The sequence below is a fragment of the Pagrus major genome, chromosome 16, assembly GCF_040436345.1.
Source record: "Pagrus major chromosome 16, Pma_NU_1.0".
NCBI lineage: Eukaryota > Metazoa > Chordata > Actinopteri > Spariformes > Sparidae > Pagrus > Pagrus major.
The window spans coordinates 16,446,488-16,467,658 of NC_133230.1; the positions used below are offsets into that span (position 1 = coordinate 16,446,488).

The 21,171-nt window shown below is 37.6% G+C and overlaps 2 protein-coding genes across 2 annotated transcripts; both read left to right on the plus strand.

The window, feature by feature from the left end:
* Nucleotides 1-4,805: 4,805 nt before the first annotated feature.
* Nucleotides 4,806-10,378, plus strand: LOC141011174 (uncharacterized). The gene is made up of 2 exons (XM_073484425.1): nucleotides 4,806-4,917; nucleotides 6,730-10,378. Exon 2 carries the CDS (start codon nucleotides 6,737-6,739, stop codon nucleotides 8,246-8,248), a length of 1,512 nt encoding a protein of 503 aa, XP_073340526.1. The 5' UTR covers nucleotides 4,806-4,917; nucleotides 6,730-6,736; the 3' UTR covers nucleotides 8,249-10,378.
* Nucleotides 10,379-12,198: 1,820 nt separating this feature from the next.
* Nucleotides 12,199-21,078, plus strand: tmem79a (transmembrane protein 79a). Its single transcript, XM_073483819.1, has 5 exons — nucleotides 12,199-12,317; nucleotides 14,321-15,146; nucleotides 16,822-17,016; nucleotides 17,113-17,335; nucleotides 19,484-21,078. The coding sequence occupies exons 2-5, from the start codon at nucleotides 14,444-14,446 to the stop codon at nucleotides 19,674-19,676; spliced, it is 1,314 nt and encodes a 437-aa protein (XP_073339920.1). The 5' UTR covers nucleotides 12,199-12,317; nucleotides 14,321-14,443; the 3' UTR covers nucleotides 19,677-21,078.
* The last annotated feature ends 93 nt before the right edge of the window (nucleotides 21,079-21,171 follow it).

Genomic DNA, 21,171 nt, shown 5'->3' on the forward strand with positions numbered 1-21,171 from the left:
CAGGATACATTTTTGCTCACCCAGCCAGGAGCTGAACGCGAGATGAACACATCGATCAGATCAATAATGAAGTCGTAATGATCAACGTGTGATATCAGCCTCCTATGGCGAAAAACAAATAAAACTTCCTCATTGTCACTTTTCATTTTTCTGGAGCAAAACTTCAGAGCGGGTCCGTTTTCAGGTGACGTGGCCGTCTTTCAGACTCTGACGCTCAGCCAGGGTGGCTCAGTGTTCCCTGGCTCTCAGCCCTCCATGTGTTTGTGCATCCCAGGACAGTTGACATTGATTGTGCAGGAGACAGACTGAGACACATTAGTACCCAGCTCGCTCCTGCCGCTGAAAAACACATTAACTGGCTGCATTGGGAGCCCTGTCTGGTAACCATGGCGAAGCACACAGGGAGGGGAGGGAGGGAGGAGGAGGGTTGAGACGGGGCAGCGGGTTCAGCGCGCAGTCTCCCAGGGGTTGTCTTTCTCAAACGCTCCTTTCCTTTCCTCTGGCCACGTCTGTCATTTTCTCTCTGCCTCTTTTGAACTGACAGCTTCTCTCTCTCTCTCTCTGTCTCTCCCCTCCTCACACACACTTATAAACACTATTTGCATTTTTCTTTCTCTTCTCTTGCATTCTTCTTCTTATTGATGCTGACCTCATCAATCTGCCCTTACCTCATACTCCACCCCCTCGTCCAGTGTGCAACATAATCGGCCTCTCTCTAATTAGCCTTTTTTTTTCTAGTCTTTTCCCCCTCATGCTTTTCTCTCAGTGTCAATATGGTTCCCCTCTGTGGAGAGGCACAGGAAAGACGAGAAGGGGCTAAAACAACGTGAAAGTGTGGAATAAACTCAGCTAATACTGCCGCTGGAGGAGGACAGAGGAGTTATGATTTTCCACAGTCATTATATCGATCTATAATGGCATTAAGAACTTTATATTCCTCATTTTTTCATGCTTTATTTCCAGCAGTAGGCTGATTTTAATTATATAAAGTTATTCAAGTACTTTTTGAGGTTCTTTCCTTGAGTATTTCCATTTTCTGCTACTTTATACTTCCATTCCACTACATTTTGGAGGCAAACATTATACTTTTTACTCCACTACATTTAATTGATAACTTTAGTTACTAGTTACTTTGCGGATTGCGTGTTGCATTAGAGCCAAAGTAGCGGATTTTCTGATTGTGATAATCAGGACAATGCTGAATATAGGATCCAATAATGTAAATTTATGTATAATTTACTTTAACCTTTTCTTTTCATACTTAAGTACATTTACTGCCAGAAAAATTACTTTTCATGCTTAAATACATTTCATTTTAAATACTTTAATTCAAGTGTTATTTGTATGGGTGACTTTCACTTTTACCAAAATAATATTTTAAAACAAAATCTTTGCTTTTACTCAAGTATGACTTCTGGGTACTTTTTACAACACTGGATAAATAAAGGTATTGTGGCTCAAGTGAAATTGTTAGGTAGTTGCATTTCAAAATGTCAATAGGAGAAGACTTTTCAAATTAAAAAAACATATTTACAAAATACTTTTGCATGTTCATTATGCAATCAACTTAACAATACAAAGTTTAGACTTTTTATAGTCACTTAGTGACAGTTACACGATACTCAGTGTAACAGTACCACAAGTAGAGAAGAATCACAAAGTCAGTGAGCTGACTCAGAAATGTCAGTTGCAGATAAATACATACGTATAAAGTTCAAAATAAAGTTTGGCAGTAGCAGTGTTGTTAAAAGTTCCCCATAGCTATACTTGAGTAAAAACAAAAAGACTTATATGAATAATACTGGAGTGTCTTAAAGTATCTGATATTATAGTTCAGTTCAGTTCAGTTCATATTATAGGTTAACATTTATAGAATTAGTGTTTTTTAAAAAAATCTGATTTCCGATAAATGAATTAATAAAAAAAAATATGCTACTTTGGCTCTGTTGCAGCATGCAATCTGCAAAGTCACTAGTAACTAAAATGTAGTGGAGTGTAAGTATAAAGTAGCAGTTGCAGAAGTTCAGGATTGGAAAAAAATATATATATTTAGTCATGTGCAAAGCCAGAGAAGACTTTAACCTGACAATCTACAGAGGTTGTTTTTATATTTATTAAAGCAGACGTGTATTTCAGTAAGTGAAACTGTGGAATTGGTGCTCAAATATTGTTTAATTGAAGAGAATTCATGAAGAATAAATGTGACATTATGATCTAATTGAATAACGTTAACATCACAAGTTAAGATGACTGTCATTGATTATATTTGAGTATGTGATGTAGAATTTTATATAATTTGTGAGAAGAAAAAAAGGTAAAAATAAAAGGGATGGCCATTTTTATCTACAGTATCTTCTGTTATTATTATTATCATTATTATTATTGTTATTTTTCTTCTTGCTCCTGATTTGTTAATGTTTTGTTGGTAAAGGTTTATTATTTGTACAATTCTTTTTGGAATTTTTACACTGAACTTAACAAAATAAACTGATTATTGATGAATGAATAAATAAAGTTAGGCAACAGCCAACATCAAGTGTGTGTTCCATTACTTATGAGTTCCACTTTCATTACATTAAAGCTGCTACGTCATCCACCTTTTGTCTTATAACAGACTGATTGTTGTATGTTATGTCAGGCTCACTCCACATGGACATGGACATGGGTAAGACACCATAGATACCGCTGCAGTAGTGCAAAAATGGTGCAAAGAACAACCCAATAGTAATTCCAGGGTTTAGTTTCCTCCATCACTATAGATGTTTTCCTACGTGCACCATTCATAATGTTTCACTGCTGTCCAATAATTATTTACATTTAACAAATGAGTCTGTAGGGGGCGATGCTGAGCTACAGACCCACAGTCACAGTACTTTGTTGAGGAAGCATAGCATATATTAAAGTTAAACACTTACATAATATAAAATATATATAAGATTATAACTGAAATGACACAACAATAAATACACTTTATTGTTTCATTATGGAGGGAAATACTGTCATTTATCTAACAGCTGTTGGTAGTTTGCTTCTAAAAAATATATTAGAGTTTCAACAAGCCAGAATTAAACACAGTTGGTGCACCTTCTTTGTTTCAATGCTGAACATGTGACCAAATGAAGCATCTTCAATTGATAACAGTTGCTTATTATGATCAGAGCAACTGCTCAGTTTAATGTCAGTATTTTAGTGACTTTTACTGCAGATAGTTCTGTACTTGGAGAGAATTTTTCTTTTTAAGGGTGTCACAGACTTTGATGTATCCAAATCCAGCACATGATGTTGAGAGGTATAATTTAGACTTTGGTGTTTTAACATACGTATTTCAGTGGTATGGTCTCCTTTTCTTGTTTATAATTGAGATCAAAAATAAACTTTATTTATTTCACATGGAAATTGAGCAGAAGCACAAGAACAGATGTGAAGAACTTAAAGTTTAGACTCGGTCCAATTACCATTTACTTTCACTTCAATGACTTTTAACCTACCAATGTTCTTAATTTTGTATTTTGCCTATTTATTCTGTGAAGCTTGTTTTAATCTTTATTCTGTGAAGCATTTTATAACTTTAGAGAAGGGCTATATACATTATTATTATTATTATTATTATTATTATTATTATTATTATTATTATTATTATTATTATCACAAGTTCCTTAAGTTTGTACGAAGCTTGGTAGATCTTTTGGTTTCTACGCCCTGACCACTTGGACTCTTTACAAAGTGCCTGAAAAGTTATAACCCTTTATTGTAATAAAATCCACAATCAAAATCTCGTCTAATGTATTTGTTATTGTATCGTGTATCTTGTTTTTTTTTATGAACAGTATTTATAAACTTGTTGTTATTGTTGTCTTTCTATTTTACTCAACACCATTGTACATGAGGGCCAGCCCTCAGTGATTTTCCATTTTAAGTAAAGGCAAAGTAAATATCTAGTGTACTATATATATTATGAGTATCTACTTTAAAAAACGCATATAAAAACAACAGTAAAAATTCCTACTTACTACACACAGCAACATAATAATTGAATCAAAATAGTCACAAACAAAATGAGGAGATGACATTATGTTGGGGATTCTGGATGAAAATTGTCCGCAGATATTAAATACAAGTATTCTTTCGGGGAAAATATTTATATTTAAAGCTCAATCAAGACCCAGTTTGTTGTATATTTTTTTTGGCTATTTTTTAAAATACATTTTAAACATGTTGCAAAGCCAAAATGTTTTGGAAAAGACAATTGCAACTAACCTTGACAAAGCAGCATAACACAAAATGGGAGAATGCTCTAGTGAAGTGGGAGTGGGACTGTATAAAAAATTAATTAATTATGTTTCACAATATAATTTATGATTTAATTTATTTAAATGTAATTATAGAACTACTGTAGTGATGCTACAATTATTTTTTATTTTATGGTAAATTATTTATTTAACTTTTTTCCTTCCCCTGTCCAACTGTCTTTTTTGTCATTTTGTGAGGATATACTGTATTTCATTGATCATCATGCGTTTATTTGTTTTTACCTGTATCAAATAACATAAAAACAGAAAGAAGGAAGAGGAATTTGCAGTGAAAATAAAATAAATCACACCTGAGGGAATGAGTTGATGTGTAAAATAGCAGTGTGTAAAGATTAAAGAAGGTCACAGCTAAAATGGGTATACATATTGTATGTGGGCTACAGCTATGTGAGAAATCACAGCAACAGCCTGGATGTTGAGGCGGAACTATAACGCTGTGGCGCAGTTTCCTTCAGAGCCTCCTAAACGTCACGGACACCCGGAAGCGATCGCAAATTTAAACAGCCATCACAACAACAATAAACGCGCACTTTCACTGTACGGGCTGTCTGATGAATCAATAATTTATGGAAAATTAAGCTGAATTTTTACAGAGGATTTCTTTCAGGTGAGATACGCTCTCTGTTGTTTGCAGTATTTTATCCGCTTCGAACCGCTAGCTTCACTTTCCATCGCCATCGATTTTGAAACTGACTATTACCTGGAAAACAATCTGGTCCATAGTCAAAGCGGGTTACTAAGGCCCGAATAGACCACATTTACAGTCTTTAAGCTACAGGAGAGAATGCATGAGGTTTTAAAGTGTTTTAAAATAAATTGCACATGTTTCGATCTTTTATTGTAGCAGAAGAATATTAAATTATCATTTGCATGCAGCGACATTTAATGTGCACGTGTTATTGCTAGGCTCCTGAACACTTGATCATCATACACCTTCCCGCCGTTGAAAGATTGTAGTCCAGAAAATAGACATAGCCGTGCAAAACCCATCCTTTCTATAATAATAAAAATACAAACGTTTATTAATTGCTTTCCAAATAATTTTAAAAAATATGCACAACTAGGTTGTTTAAGTAGATTGTGTTTGTTCCCTTTTGCCTTTTTAGAAAAAGAGTATTAATAATGTGTCTTAGCTAAAAATTAGATTTCCAGTCATGATAACTTTACTAAAGAGGAGAATGTTTATAAGCCATAACAACAGGTATAATCTGTAGATATAGGTAATGTGCAGAATTATAAATACAATGTAAAAATAGGCTTAAAATGACTAAAAACTAATCATTGTGTCAACATAAGTAAATAGGTTCATAAGCTCTCATTTAAATGTAATTAATAATATGCATTGATTGTATGAATAAATAAATACATGCAAAAGACTCAGTAATTTCGTTATAGGTGCATAAGATACATGTCAGCGATTAAGCACTTTAGCTACAGAAACAACTTTTAAAATGTGTACTTTAACATATTACTTCATCATAGTAATGTTAATGTGGTCTGTATTACCTTTAAATCATGTCTCCAATATACTAGACATAAAACATGAATATTAAATTTTTGCTGATTAAGTTGACAGCATATTGCCACCACAGAAAAGAAGAGACAGAGTCTTTACAACGCATTTATAGCTTTCATGGATATGTGCTAGATTTTCTGCAACTGATAAACCCAAACCCAATGATTAGTAGGGGTGTCAGTGACTTTTGGCCATAGTCTTGTCTATATATCAATTATACTACTACTTAGTTTGTTGTCATAAAAACTATTACATCTATTTTATTTCACCGCACTTCTTGTTATTATCCTAAATCTTTGGTTTGGAAAATGAATTACCTGATTGTTGCAGCTCTTGTTAAAGCAGGAAACATTTAGATTGTGACATGGCATGACTTTACTATTGTTCTGTCTGCATTTTGTGATTCATTCAGCTCTACATTCAAAATTAAATTGTGCAAACACCAAAGAAGTCTTGCTCTGTCACAAACCCTTATATTAATATTCAGTAGCTAAATGTGCACATCAGTTGATTATTATTGTGAAGGAGTTATTGATAACATTCAGACACTTAATGTGGCGTCCCATTTCCCCCTTCCATTTCATTCACATCACAACACCATTGTGACGTTCGATTCATCTCAAGTGGCTGCCAGTTTGTTGCATTAGCTAACGTTGCGAACATTAGCTAGCAATTGTTAACATTGGTAATTCCAGCTAACGTTAATATTGCTAATGCTAGCTAGGCGCATAATGCAGAACTCAGCGATTTCACACGCACAGTCGTGATAATGTTTTTAAGGAACAGAGATAATTTTATTCTGCACCTTTCTACAGGCTCTGTAGATGCATTATTTGAAAAAAATGATTTGTCCACATAAAAATGTTATCTTTTAATATTGAACTTAACTTGCTCAATTTGCAGGTGCAGTATGGAAGAGGAAATAAGGACGGATGAGACGGAAAAAGCAGAACAAGCAGAACAAGGAGATGCTGCCAACAATGAGGGAGAGACCAGTGAAGACATATCCAACAACAGTCCAGTTAAAAGAGGAAGGGGGAGGCCGCAAGGCTCAAAGAAGTTGAAGGTTTGTGTTACAGACGTTAACCTAACGGAGCTGGTTTCAGGCATTTCCAATGGTGGGTCCACACAGCCTCCAAGGGGAAGAGGGCGTCCAAAACTCACAAAACACACGGAGCAGCAAGGATCAGGGGACGAAGATGCTGATAATTCTGTGCAAGCTCCTCGGGCAAGGGGGAGGCCGAAAGGATCCAAGAAACAGACCAGTGATGGAAACAGTGCTACGACAGACCATACTCCTAAGAAAAGAGGCAGGCCAAGAAAGTCTCTCAGCGTAAGCACTGTTGAAAAGTCTGATGGTGAAGGCTTACCGAATGGTGGCTCCGATACACCAAAAGTGGGACGCGGTCGTCCGAAAGGATCCACAAAGCGCAAGTTGGAAAGCTTAACGAGTGAAGAAGAGAATGAGGGCAGTTCTGTAACGCCGAGAAAAAGAGGTCGACCGAAAGGATCATTCAGTAAGACACCGAAGTTAGAGAGACAGGTGACCATTAAGAGGGAAGCTAATGGGAGTCTAAACTCAGTGAAAAGGGGAAGAGGTCGGCCCAGGAAGGTGACGGTGGATTCAGATTCATCGAATGGCATCTCAACGGTCCCTAAGCGAGGAAGGGGTAGGCCAAGAAAACAAGAACTGGCCTCTAAAAAATACAAGAGAAGAGGTCGACCTAAAGGCTCTTTAAACAAGAATAGCCTCTCGCGTAAGGTGCATGTAAGCATCGGCCGACCTCGGAAAACAGCAATCCCGTCCACAATAAGGAGGCCTGGTCGACCAAGAAAACTACCAGCCAAAAGGGGACGTCCAAGGAAATACCCTCTTCTGTCAACTGCGGAACGGAACAAGCCAAAAGTATGGAAGCCGCTTGGAAGGCCGAGGAAATACCCACGTGTTGATCCTCCAGAGGGAGCTCCCACAGTCCCTCGCCGGGGTCGTGGTCGTCCTCGCAAGTCAGAGACCAAGAGGGGCGCTCACTTGCGCAAGAGTGGGGCTTCCTCTCCATCCTCACCAAGCAGCCCCAGTGATGGATCCCCAAGAAAAAGGGGCTTTCCTCCAAGTACTCCCAAAAGTGAATCGGACGCCCCGCGTAAAAGGGGTCGGCCCAAAGGTTCGGTCAACAAAAATAAAGGCAAAAGTGAAGCAGAGCTTGACAGCGTACTCTCCAACCATTCAAAGAGCGATACATCTGCTGTTGGAGTGGAGTGTGAAGGAGAGCCGGTAGAAGAGGAGCAGCAAACAGACATGGAGCAGCAAACAGACATGGAGCAGCAAACAGACATGGAGCAGCAAACAGACACGGTGCCCATCGAGCAGGATACTGAAGAAACGATTCAGGATGCAAGCTTTGAAGTTAGTAGCCAGGCTTGATGAACGATCCCGGTCTGACCAAAAAATTTGCTGTAGTAGTTGCTGTTTTAAACATTGAATACAATCTTGTCAATGAAAACACAAGTTTTTAACTTTTTGTCAGTCAGGTAGGCTAGATATTCAGCAGCACCTGTTTTCCTGACTAACTTGTTCATGTTTTCTTGTGCTTGATTTTTTTTTTTTTTTTTTTTGCTTTTTTTTTAAATACTTAATTTCCGTCATCTGAGTAAGCCGTAGTACTAATAATCTTTTACTAGAACTGGCATGTAGAGTTTATTATTACAGATTGATTGGTCCAGTTTTCATTTAACTTTCAGATGTAGTGTTTATCAGTTCAGTTGTATCCGTAAAACGTTTGCTCGAGTATGACCTTGGATGCAAAAAATAGTCCAAACAATTGTCGGAGAGATGAGAGAAAACAGAAGAGTGAAGCTAAAGAACGCTGAAATCGTGATGTCCCATCCAGGCTGGCCTCAACATCTGTAACTCAGTGCAGTTTCCTATTCAGCTTTTCTCTCATCGGTCTCTCTCCCTTATGAAGAACTAGTATATAAATACAGACTGGTACAAGGCTCGAGTATAAGGGAGGTTTTTGCCAACTTATATCCAGACACACTCCTCCTAATGATACTGCTCTGCGAGCCAAAACAAAAGTATGCCTCCAAGTTTAAAATAATTAATTCAAAATAATGTTTCACAGGAAGAGAAAGGAGAAGAATTTTGATATATAAGATAACAAAAAATGTTGGTTTTTTAAACCCGCATTTGGCATTTAACAAAGGGGTGACTAAGTTGCCTCAGGGTCATTGGATTATTTTTAAAATTAACAATCTTAAAACAGTTATTATTTATAGCAAATTTTTTAGGAATTCAGCTACAACTTTACTATTTTGGTTCGCTCTTTATGTTCTTTTAGCATAATTTTATGCCACAGCGGAAAATACTTTTTTAGAGAAAATAAAGCTCTAATATCCAACAGTACACTAGCTGCTCAGTGCCAGACGGCGGACAGACAGTTAGCAACTAGCCGGGGACGATAGTGCAGTAATTGGCGGCTAAAAGGTCCGATGTTTCCCTCAAGAGTTGGTAGAGACCAAAAACTAAAAGAAAATACTGATATGCCGGTGCGCCAATTCCCCCAAGGGGTCAAAAAAAGTATCGCAGGCAAATGAGAAAATGCTCAAAACAGAAATGGAGGATAATCAATACTAGAGCCACACAAAATACATTTGAGTAAGGCTTTGTTTTAGTAGTTTGTGTTACTTAAATTGCACTGTAATTCAGAATGATTATTTTCTTTGTCCTGGTAAAGATTCTGAAAAATTTGAGCTTCACTTTGGCTTGTTATGGAGCATCTGTGAGGAGAGTTTGAGATAAAATATATCTAAGGGATGTCATAATTTTCTCAACGCCATTTTACAGTTTGTGATGTCTTCATATTTGTTTGCCTTAATTGCCAAAGCTTTGAATGTACGGTTACTGTCCTGCACTGATCAGCCTTTGGTGACATCCATTCCTCGACAGAACAGAAAAATCTGTATCAAACGCCTTCTCGCCGCTCACAGTCGCCCTGAAGATTTCCTGCTCCACATGTACCATTTAATTTTTTTTTTTTTTAATCGAGCTGTTATCGAGTTGCAGTAGTTATTTCACTCTGTCCTCTAAATGTTTACGTGTAACTGTGAAGCCTTTTTTTATAACCTTGGGACTGTCATGAGATTAAATTCAAGTAAATGAGATGATTTCACAAATATTCTTTTACCTGTTTTTGAGCACCTAGTGTAAAAAATGTGTGACATGACTTGTACATCATTTTAACTGATACTAACACACCTTTATGGTTGGATCAAACAATTGAAGTTCCGAAATGCCAAATTGTGCTTCTGTGTGTCAAGTTGTCATGTAAAAAAATATAAAGAATAAAAAGGAAAAAAAAAAAAGAATGTGAGACGAGGACAAAAATGGAGGTTTAAAGTTTTAAAAATCACATTGAAATTCGATCTGGCTTTATGAAGTCACGTTATTTTAAGTGGACATATTTGGATTTTGTGTGTTTTAACAAGCAGTCAATAATTTGTTGAGATTATGCTCTTGAAATAAAATGTTGATCTTGCCGTTTTATTTTCTACAGCGTGGTGTCCCCTTCTGTCCCTGTTTGTTTGTTTATATACAGGTTACATGACGTAATGATGTAGGCACAGGCAGTATTTAGTAGTTATTATAGTTTGTGGGTGGCAGCTCCACCCTCACCAGTCCTGTCTGATGACTTGACTGATGTGCTATGCACCTGAGTCAGGCTGAAGCAAAGGTTGTGTGTGTTTTGACAGATGGATCACTCCAAACTATAAAACCTGTTCGATTCAGGTTCCTTGTAGTTTGTAAAAAAGTGGAAATCTTTCTTAAGGGAACAGTAGCTTTATTTTTTATCATAAAAGGAGAGTCGTTTTTACTTTTTAGATGTTATATATGATCTAAGTATAATATATGCCTTCAGTGCTTACATTTCGGCTGTGTACTCCATAGCAATTTTACTTTACTGCAAAAGTAACAACGCACTGTCCCAATATGTAACTTCCTTGTTAATTAAACAAGACGGACCCAGATAAAGGTCCACACTTGTGCATAAATGAAGTGTCTCTTGGCATGTAGCTGCAGGAGGATGTCTTTTTTCACTTTGCTAAAAAAAGTTGTTTTGCATAACATCTATAAATCTGTACCAGGGCTGGGCAAAGTGGGGAGTGTGGGCTAAATTTGACCTGTGATAAGGTTCACTTTGACCTGCCAGATGTTTCCAATGAAAGTAATGAAAAATTAATTTAAAATTGAATGTGTTTATGCCATTTAATATTTTTGTGAGGTGATACTGTTCTCTAAGTATGTCAGATAATTTATTCTTTTTTCATAGTCTGAGCTTGGTAGCAGAGTGACACCGTGCAGGACGTCAGACAGTTCAGAAAACTTGAGGCCCTAATACTGTTTTTGCATCATAACATTACAATAGGTGTCTGATTTTGGCTATGGCCCACCATTTAATTTTAGTTTTGGCCCTCTGTGGGACAACATTTGGGCACCCCGTGTCCATACCAAACAATTTTGTCAACTTTCTGATTCACAAACACAACTTTCACAGTTTGTATTAACATTGACAGATGAGATGGTTATGATGATGGCATGAGTGTAGATTGCTCATTTTACCATATAGATGAAAACAATAGAAAAATTGTACAAGGACAAAGTGTTATTGGAAAAAAAATGGCAAATATAGTATTAAAAAAAGAAATAAAAAGATTATTGAAATAGGGCTGAAAAATGATTTAGTCCGCTGTAGAGACAAACATGTCCGTGAGTCAATGATTGAGGCTAGAAGGTGCCTAACGAAAGACTGAGGTTGATCATGAACACATGATAATATTTACATTTATTAAATTGATAGTGTGAATTATTAAATCAAGAAGGCAATTTACTAAATCAGGTTGAAATTAAGCATATGATCAAATTGGCAACACAAATATTTAAATGAAGAGCAAAAATTCGAGAGCATGACTGATTCAATTTATTAGGTACAAATCAATAAGACCACTATCTGTTAAATAAAAAAGTAGTTGTCGAGCATACAATCTATAAATCTATACCATACAATTTTGTCACATTGACTCTAAAACATCAGTAAGAGTACTGGCTATTTTATCAAGAGTGAGTGTAAATCATTAAATTGAGAGCACAATTATCTATTTATTGCCTCCCTGTAGCCTCCGAGGATCCATTACAGGCCTTTTCAGCGCTTGAAACCCGCACAGAGACGGAGACAAGCGACCTTTGGGACCTTGAAGAAGAAGAAGAAGAAACGGAGTGACGTCAAAGTCGACAAAAGGCGGTGACGTTTTCTGTAGGCAGAGAAAAAAAACACAGAGTGATACCTCTTCACGGTTTCCTGCTCTGTGTTGAAAGAATGGACTGAGTACCTGGTCACACCTGCCGGGTTACTTTTCACTTCACCTGAGAGGAGCAGCTGCACTACTGACGTCTCTGCGTTTACACAAAGTCACGGATAGTTTCGGGGTGAAAACAGGTACGTCCACCATTACTTTTTTCCGATATGGTTGTGTGTTTAAGTGTCGCAAAACTCGGTCATAAATACAAAGATGCTAAAAAAGTTTTAGCCTTTAGCTTGAGACTACATTCCTCAGTGCGGTGCACCACAACAGGCCTAATGAGCTTCACCTCAGTGTAGATACAGGATTAAAAACGACTCTGTACAACCTTCACCTGTCACAACAAACTTTGGACTATAAAGTTGGCAAACAAACACCTTTTCCTGTATGTGTAGCTCCAGCAGTAGTTTGTGCAGAGGCCCACACTGAAGATTTTTCCAGTGTTTGTACAGTATTGTGAGGCATTAATTAAGGAGTGATTAAAACAGGAAAAGTAAGACAAGGACTGTAAAGTTAAATAAAGTTGACTCTGAGGAAGAAATACAGCGTAAAAGTCAACATTAAACACCTGCAACTCTCTGCTGAAACCAGACCCAGACAGTATAAGTAGATCCAACAGGGTTATTTTTGTGGTTAAAGACATGAAATCTGTATGTGAACAGATCCAGCCATGCTTCCCAGCTTCATCTCAGTCACAACACATCAGCTTCATTTTACAGCTGCTGTCTGTGACAAAGTCCAGGCTGTCTCGCGTGTTTTCAGAGAGCAGGAATGCAGCCATGTTGATATAGCTCCTTACTCACTCTATTACTGAAATGTAACTGTTAATCTGTTAGTTTTCTGTTAATAATTGGCAGCGCAGATATCACAAAGGTGGGTTGAGCTGCTTCTGACACACCTGGAAATGCACGACTCAAAATTAGTTATATCTGCATGTGCATGAATAGCCAGTAAAACTCAAATGAAATGTGTCAGTCTGAATGTAATGTGTTTTAAAGTAAGCATCATCTCTTATCAGTTTTGAATTGTAATTGTAATTGTGAATTGTGCAGCAGCTGGCCTGGGGTTTGTGCAGTGTTCCTGTATTGTAACGTGTAGTTCTGCAGGTGCTTTATGTAACTTGGTTTTATTGTCTTTGTAGTGTTTTATGTGTGCGATATGAATTTATGTAACTCAGAACTGCAGCGCAGAGTCCAAGGGAATACTCCCCACGTTGACATCAGAGTATATTATATCAATCGATTGGTCGATTAATGGAAAAATTCATCTGTAACAATTACAGACAGACTGATTATCAGCCGGGCCAATTATCAGGGTTGATAATAAGTATTTTTTAAATTTTTGTAATTGGTATTTCTTTTTTTCCAATTGCTGATAAAATGAATTATACCGGCTCTCATGAAGCATCCTCTCTTTGCAGAGTCACCACTCTTTGGTGTCAATCAATGTCCTATCCACAACATTATCTGACTGGTTACACGTCACAAATTATAGCCTTTCAACACCGAATAATCTGACTCTGCAAAGTGACTTAAATGATCAAATAAGTGTTGTGTACCAGATGTATATGGTTTGTTTTAACAAATGGTTTTGACTTTATTAATAGTGGTGAAAAAAGGAGAAGATGTCATGCTGTTATCTCCTTCAAATAATCAGACTTAATCCTGATTTCTAATCTTCTAATTTTAACTCTCACTGGATTTATTGCTATAATTGTTATGGTGTTGGGAGTCTTATTTTTCACCATTCAGTGAGGCTAAACAGGTTATACGGGGCCCCAGGGTGCGACTATTTTGGTCGTCCACCAAAAAATCTGTCAAATGATGACTGAACATTTACATTAGTAGCTCTGGTGCACCTGAAATTTATGTGCACCTTTTATTCCTGTATTACCGGGTACGCCTGAATGAAAAAGTGCAGCCAGTGTAAAACGTTAATCTGGAGCCCTGTTATAGCAAAAGCAATCTATAATTTTCTGACATAAACTCAGGTTGAGGAGACAGCTGCACAAACTCTAGCTCGCTCTTTACAACGTGTTGGCCTGTCAGGACACACCCGTAATAAACAGTGAACTTTGATTTTCTTTGTGAAGCTGAAGGCACACTCACATTTTGTTTTGTTTGTTTTTCTCCCCTCACAGAAAAAACAACAAATGAAGCCAAAAATGACTTTTAGCAACTGGAAGAAGCTTTGTTAACGGACTCTTGACAGTGCAACAGGTATTGACTGAAAAGAGAGGAAAATTGAATTTAAAAACTCAAGAATGTCTGGCCAAGGTGGTTCAATCTCAGATGAGGTGGCTGTTCCTCCTGCAGATCCAGCTGCAGAGAAAATAGCCACAATTAAGCCACAAGATAGTGACCGTACAGAGGAAGGAAGGGAGATTACAGATGAAGAAGAAGAAGAAGAAGAAGAAGAAGAAGAAGAGGACTTAAATGAGGAGGATGAAGGGGAAAAAATGACCAGCTCAGCTCATCTGGAGCCCACAACTCTGCCGTGGCCCGGAGACAAAGACAAGATGCCTCAGACGGACAACAACGTTGAAGCCTGGTCAGAAAAAGGAGTTTCTGAGTCTGAAGAGAGGGACACGGGGATTAGCGGAGGTAGCCAGGACCTGTCAGAGGAGGCAGACAGTGTCAGAAAGGGCAAATGGAGGGAGAGCATGCCTGAGGGTGAGAGGTGGAGGGATGATGAGATCGATGTGCAGCGAGATGATAAAGGGGAAGGCTCGCTGGCGGATGATGAAGATGAGGGGGAAGAAGAAGAAGAAGAAGAGTCGAATTGGATCTCAGAGAAAGCAGCTCCAGGTTTCACTCCACAAGTCACAATAGTGCGTCCAACAAGTAGAGAGATTCCTGAGGAGAGCAAGCTGTTCATAGAGAGAGACGTCAACGAGGAGCTGCAGGAGGAGCCTGAGTCAGCCAGGCACTATTACCCAGAGTGGACAGAACAGGACGACAAGTACTGTGAGTATAAGACACAAACTGGACTCTGCTACATCTGGGCCCATATTTATTAAGAATTACATGCATAAATTGTTGATTGTAAGCAACAAGACACACATATTACTCCTGCAAACAGTAAACAGTAGATAATCTGTTGAGCCTGAATAGGAACAGCCAATCAGAGACATGGATTTACCCTACATCCACACAAAATCCTACATTTACTCACTGATGTTATTCGTCGAAACACGTAGTTTTTATTTTTTCTAAAGGTTTGTAATCTTTTCACTTACATTTTACACAACTTACATGTGATCTAATATATTTATGACATAAAAATATATAAAGTGGCTGAAATAGAAACAAAAAAGAAAACCAGACTGCAGAAGGAAATACATTCAGTAAAGCAAGTAGACAAATCATAATATAAAGAGAATTTATGTGAATTGACGAGATCAGACAATAAAGAGCCATGGAGAGCTTTATTCTGGTTTAAACCCTGATTAATCTAAACACAATTAAAAAAAAAACACACTCAAATGCTCAGGGGTTTCTAGACTGCAACACTGAATTAAATTAAACCTCAATCATCATTGTAATTTTTTTTTATTTTTATGTTTTATGATCATAATATGCATCCATGGGAAAGCAAAATCACAATTATACTGTTGCTTTGGGTTGGCTGGTCCAAATATTAATGAGTATTTAATGACCTGGGAATGAGACTCAAGACCCTCCTGAGATTTTGATTGCTTAAGACTTCGAATCCTTTTTAGTTTACTTTTGGTCCAATTGAATTTATGAATGAATTATGAATATGTTAAGCAGCTAAAAGCGTTCAAGTGCTTTTGGTAAACCCGAAGTCGCTACACAGCTGCTGATTAGTAAAAACTTTTTTTAATTGCTAGAAACAACCACATATCTTCTTCTCATAATATTCAAGTCTGCTGCTGACTGTTTGTTTCATGGATGAGTCTCTGTCAGTATGGTTGTGATTTTAATGCTTCTTGTCAGGTGAATCTCAAGTCACAGATGTTTTCACAGCATTCACTTCTAACCTTTTTCAGAAGACATTTTGACGTGTCACGCTAAGAAAAGGTGCAGGTGTAAATAATGAAGTTAATGATGTTTGAGTTCCATTGAAGGGTCCTGGGTTTGGTCACGCTGACTCATCGGCATGCTGTCACGATCGCTTATCCTCAAATCAGTAACACCTGAGCTTTTCCTGCTATGACGGGTCAAAATGTCTGCTGTGAAAAAGGACTTATGGGTGTTTTAAGCCTTTTATTAGTGACACAGTAGAGAGACGACAGAAAAAAAAGGGAGAAAGAGATGGGGAATGACGAAGGACTGATTTTAATAAGGACACATAAGCTCCTGTGGATTTTACATTATCTATTATATGCAAAAAAAATCAACATGCAACTTTCATTTGGTTAATTGGTCACGCATCAGATTGCTGAGCACATTTTCACTCAGAGAGTTAGTGAGTCACTGCACTCTGAGCCCAGCAGCGCAGCGTAATGCTCTCATTTCTCCTTAATCAGATGTAATTACATGTCTTGAGATGAATCATGCTATGACTTCAGTCTGCGTCTCGCTGTCTCCTCCTGTCCCAATAAAGATATCTGTAGGTAATGATTACAGTTAAAACAAATCACTTGGATTAAATAATCCTTGTGCTTTTCTTCCTCAGATCTGTGTGATGATCTGTGCGGTGACAAACTGAAGGTGGCTCTGACGCTGGTGGCTGCAGGGATCCTCTTCCCTCTCCTGGTGTGGGGAGGTTACGCCCTCCTTCCCTTTGAGTCGCCGGTGCTTGCAAGCGCCCCCCTCCGGGTGGTGTACACTCTACGCTGCTCCTTCTTTGCCATTATCCCCATCCTGCTCGGTAAGACTTCACTATGTGGTCATGTATTGAAACAAACACTGAGATGTAGGCAGAAAAGACTAAAACCAGGTTATCTTGACCCCCGTGTCTCTGCAGGCGTGTTGGTGCTGGGCATCGCCCGGTTGCGCTACAGGGCCCTGCAGCCCCTCTACAAGGGCAAACAGGTGAACAAAGAGGTGGCGGTGCACTGGCACTACATCAACGAATCCCTGGCTCTCTTCCTCTTCTTCTTCCTGCAGCTCGCTGTCATGGCAACCTATGTCAGCCAGGACCTGGTGAAGTTGGTGCCGCTGCTCACCATCATATTCGTTTTCGGCAGGTATGTGTTAAATCTATGGAAGTGGAGGGAAAGATGATTCTGTCGTGTGTAGGATAAAGTCTCAGTGTTGTTTATCAGCAAGTTTCAGAGATTCAGAGTGAGTTAAGTCAAGAAAAAGAAATTCAGGCTGCACATTTAATTTCCAGAGAGTAAAGAATTGTGTTTCTGTAGTTTTAGTCATTTTTTTCTATCAGTAGTACAACTTTATGGAGGACTGAAAGTGCCAAAATCAAAATTTAGAATCAAAATAAATACACCAAAAATAATACTAAAAATAAATGTATTATGTAATGTATATGTATGTAGTTTATTTACTTTTAAATTTATTGTTTTATATTTTTTGCTTACTTAAAAGTTAAATTAAATTGGGAAGTAAATAAATAGTGGGATTAATACAAAGTTAGATAAAAACAGATTTTTGTCTCATATGTTAAATGATGATATTTATTTTCAATCATATTTTTGCCACATCTAAAGGCGTATTAATTCTTTCATATTAGGAGGATTTATTTTTGTAAAACTTTCTTTGAGCCAAGGAAAGTAATTCACAAATCTGTAACCTCAGTGGTTCTCAAAGTTTTTCTGCGGGGCCCCCTTTTTTGTAGAGAACAATATTTTCAAGCCGGCTCAAGTCGACATCTTCCTGTCAGAAGCTAATATTTTGAGACGCCCGACACACTGTGGTCTCTCTCAGTACCCATCGTTGTACTGGTGAAGCTGAGGGCAAGATATGCCTCGTTATATTTCCTTGTCTTTGTTTAGTGCCTTTAATTAATACAAATACATATCCTCACGTTAATGATAGTATCTACGCTGCTGACTGAGTATGGGAGTAAAAATGTAACTCATTAACTAAAATGTCCGTCTGTTAATGTTCATGGCACTTTAAGAACAACTTCCTGTTATTACTTTGAGTCAACTGTGTAAAGTTTCACATCGCTGATAGACAAGAATCACAAGTCATTTTGGAAACAGTCAACTTTTCCACTTCCGAATAAACTGGTTAAACCAGGAATGTGTTTTAAACCCGTCTGATCACTCCTGGTAGTTTACAAGAAAGAATCTTTTTGTCTTTTCCGTCGTGTTTTCCTTCTTCCCTTTTCTTATCTTGTGTAGTTTCTTCTTCTATTTTTCTTCATATTATTATCTTTTCTTTTGCATTTACATTTATACTGGATTATACATTAAAGGGATAGTTCGGGTCCTTTGATGTGGTAGGCAGTAAGCAGAGCATTGTACTGCTGAAACCTAAAATAAGTCCTACCTAAAATATATGTATCAGTTTAAGTGAACGCTATGTTTTGAACATTTTTGGCACTTAAACCAAACTTGCCGTTAAAAAGCCTTTTCCTCTGGCACTACATTTCCTCAACCGTACAACGTCCGTATTCCTACGCACAAGCAGAATGTAATGCCAAAGATAAAGGCTGTTTAACGGCAATTTAAAGCGCTAAAAATGTTAAATGATTGAGGTAAAACATTACAGTATACTGATAAACCAATGCAACAACACATAAGTTGGAGTTAGAAAGTTGGGAGGCACGACTACAGTGGAGTATCATGTAATTAAAGATTTTATTTAATTATCTACACTGGTGATCAAAGGATTTGCCCGAGAGAATTAATAAAATATGATTCCACCAGGCCGACAGCGTCATCGTGTTCGTCATATTGCATTTAAATGCAAATTTATGTTGTTGACAGGCAGCTCCTCATTTGATCCCAAATCATTCCAGGATCTATATTAATATCATTTAACATATCTGCTATTCTCTCCATACCAACCACATTCAGAGACAGTTTGTGACGACTGTGGGCTCTGAAAAGTCTTCTCCGGCATAATCACAAGCTTGATGAGGGAAAATTACGACAAGTAAAAAAGCATCAATTAGGTTGTTAATCCAGATCCTTTGAATCGCCACGCACTTGACACAAAAACAGATGAAAGACTTGAAGGAGCTAAGCCTTCTAATGTTCCTGCTGAAAAGGGAGAGTGGGTGTGTGAGATGATGTGGGTAGTGATCAGATCTTTTTGTCTTCTTTTATCCAAATCAAGCTGATTATAAATCTACATCAAACAGAAATAAAGATCTAAGTCTGAGTACTTCCCTCTCATCTGTAACATATTATTTGTGTTCTGTGCTGCAGGCTGATCTACTGGCTCTGCCTCTCTCTGGGCAGCACCATCAGGGGCCTCGGTTTCGGCCTCTCCTTCTTCCCCATACTGGTCATGCTGGGCGTCAACCTGTACTACGTCTGCTCGTCGGTCGGACAAGGGTCTGTTTTCGACGTCGAACAGCCCACGATGGCTCCTCCTCCCAAGCAGCGCTGGTGGGGTTGAATGGCGGAGGCGGCATTAAGAGACAAACAACTCTAAAGACTTTTTAATATCATAACACTTGGACAGACAACTTGGCTCGTTATCCTGGTTTCCTTTTAATTTGTAAGGTGGTAAAAGCAACTGCAGACACTTTGATCATCTGTTTACAGTCAAAAAATACAAATACAATACAAAAACTAATGATCAGCTGTCAAAAAAACTGCCAAAAATGACCAGTGTCTTTTTCTTCGGAGCAGCCAGTGCTAACTGTGATTACAAAAAAAATTGCCTTTCACAGTAAAACGCCTCCACAGTGAAAGCTTTTATTGTGAAGTAGCAGTAAAAATGTTTAGTTTACATTAGCAGTAGCTTAATACAGCTCTGACACAGTGTGAAGAAAGCAAACATCAGTGAGACGCATCCTTTCCTGTGAATCTCTTTATTCAGGTCCGGGATTGGTGGACTGTTTCTATCAACTTACAACTGGTTCTGTTTCTGATTTACGACCGCTACTTCATATACAGATACCAATATTAGAAAGTAAAAAAGTCAGCTATCGTTATATCAGCCGACATACACACATTTTTTGTTTGTTTTTATCTTGACAAAGATATGTCACAGATGCAAAACATTTTTCTGTTTAACAACAAACTTTCTTGTCTAAAATGACACCAGTGCACTGAAACAGTAAAATTAACCTGAAATGTAAAAACTAAAAATGATCCCAAGCATCTTTTCCTGCATTTATAACCCTTAAAAACAAGTTTTTAGAGTTTTCCTATTGATGCATATCAGAAAACATATACACCGACACCGCTATATCTGTGACAAGCCAACAGATATATCTCTAGGGCTCTAACTACAGATTTAAAAATAGGATTTGATTTAATGAAAATCTCAAAGATTACAGCTTTAAGTGTTGTAGCTCAAATCTTCCTCTCTCATAAAACCAAGTAATCATATTGTAGATAAGAAAGGAAGCTGAAAAGGTTTCCATTAACATTCACACCTCCAAAGCTCTGCTTCAGTGTGTTTACTAACTTTACTGATCTTCCATTATGATTCAGTCTGCACCTTCCTCCGGTCTTAAGCTGATAAAATCTGTTTTGAGGCAAGAGTTCAATTACGTTCGGACACAATGACAGAAAGTGTATTACTATGTTATTAACATTAAGATGAATTTTCCCATTTTTATATTGTTGTCACACAACTGGATCTTTTGGTAATCTTAAGACTGTATATTTATAAGTGAGACTGTAAAATGCATCTTTGTTTTATTGATCAAAGGTTTGTTTTTCCTTGTTTACAGCAGCAGCACTCGTCGAGCTATTTGTGGATCTCTTTTCTTTCTTTTGAAGAATGTTTGTTCGTTTTAAGTGCACAAGTATTTAAAATAAATCTCATTAATATTTGGGACTTTAAATGTGTTCAGCAAACGATTTGGATCCAAAAAATTAATAATTATAATGTAAGTTGGAAATGTGGGTCCTCTGTGATCATGAGTCACAAGGCAAGT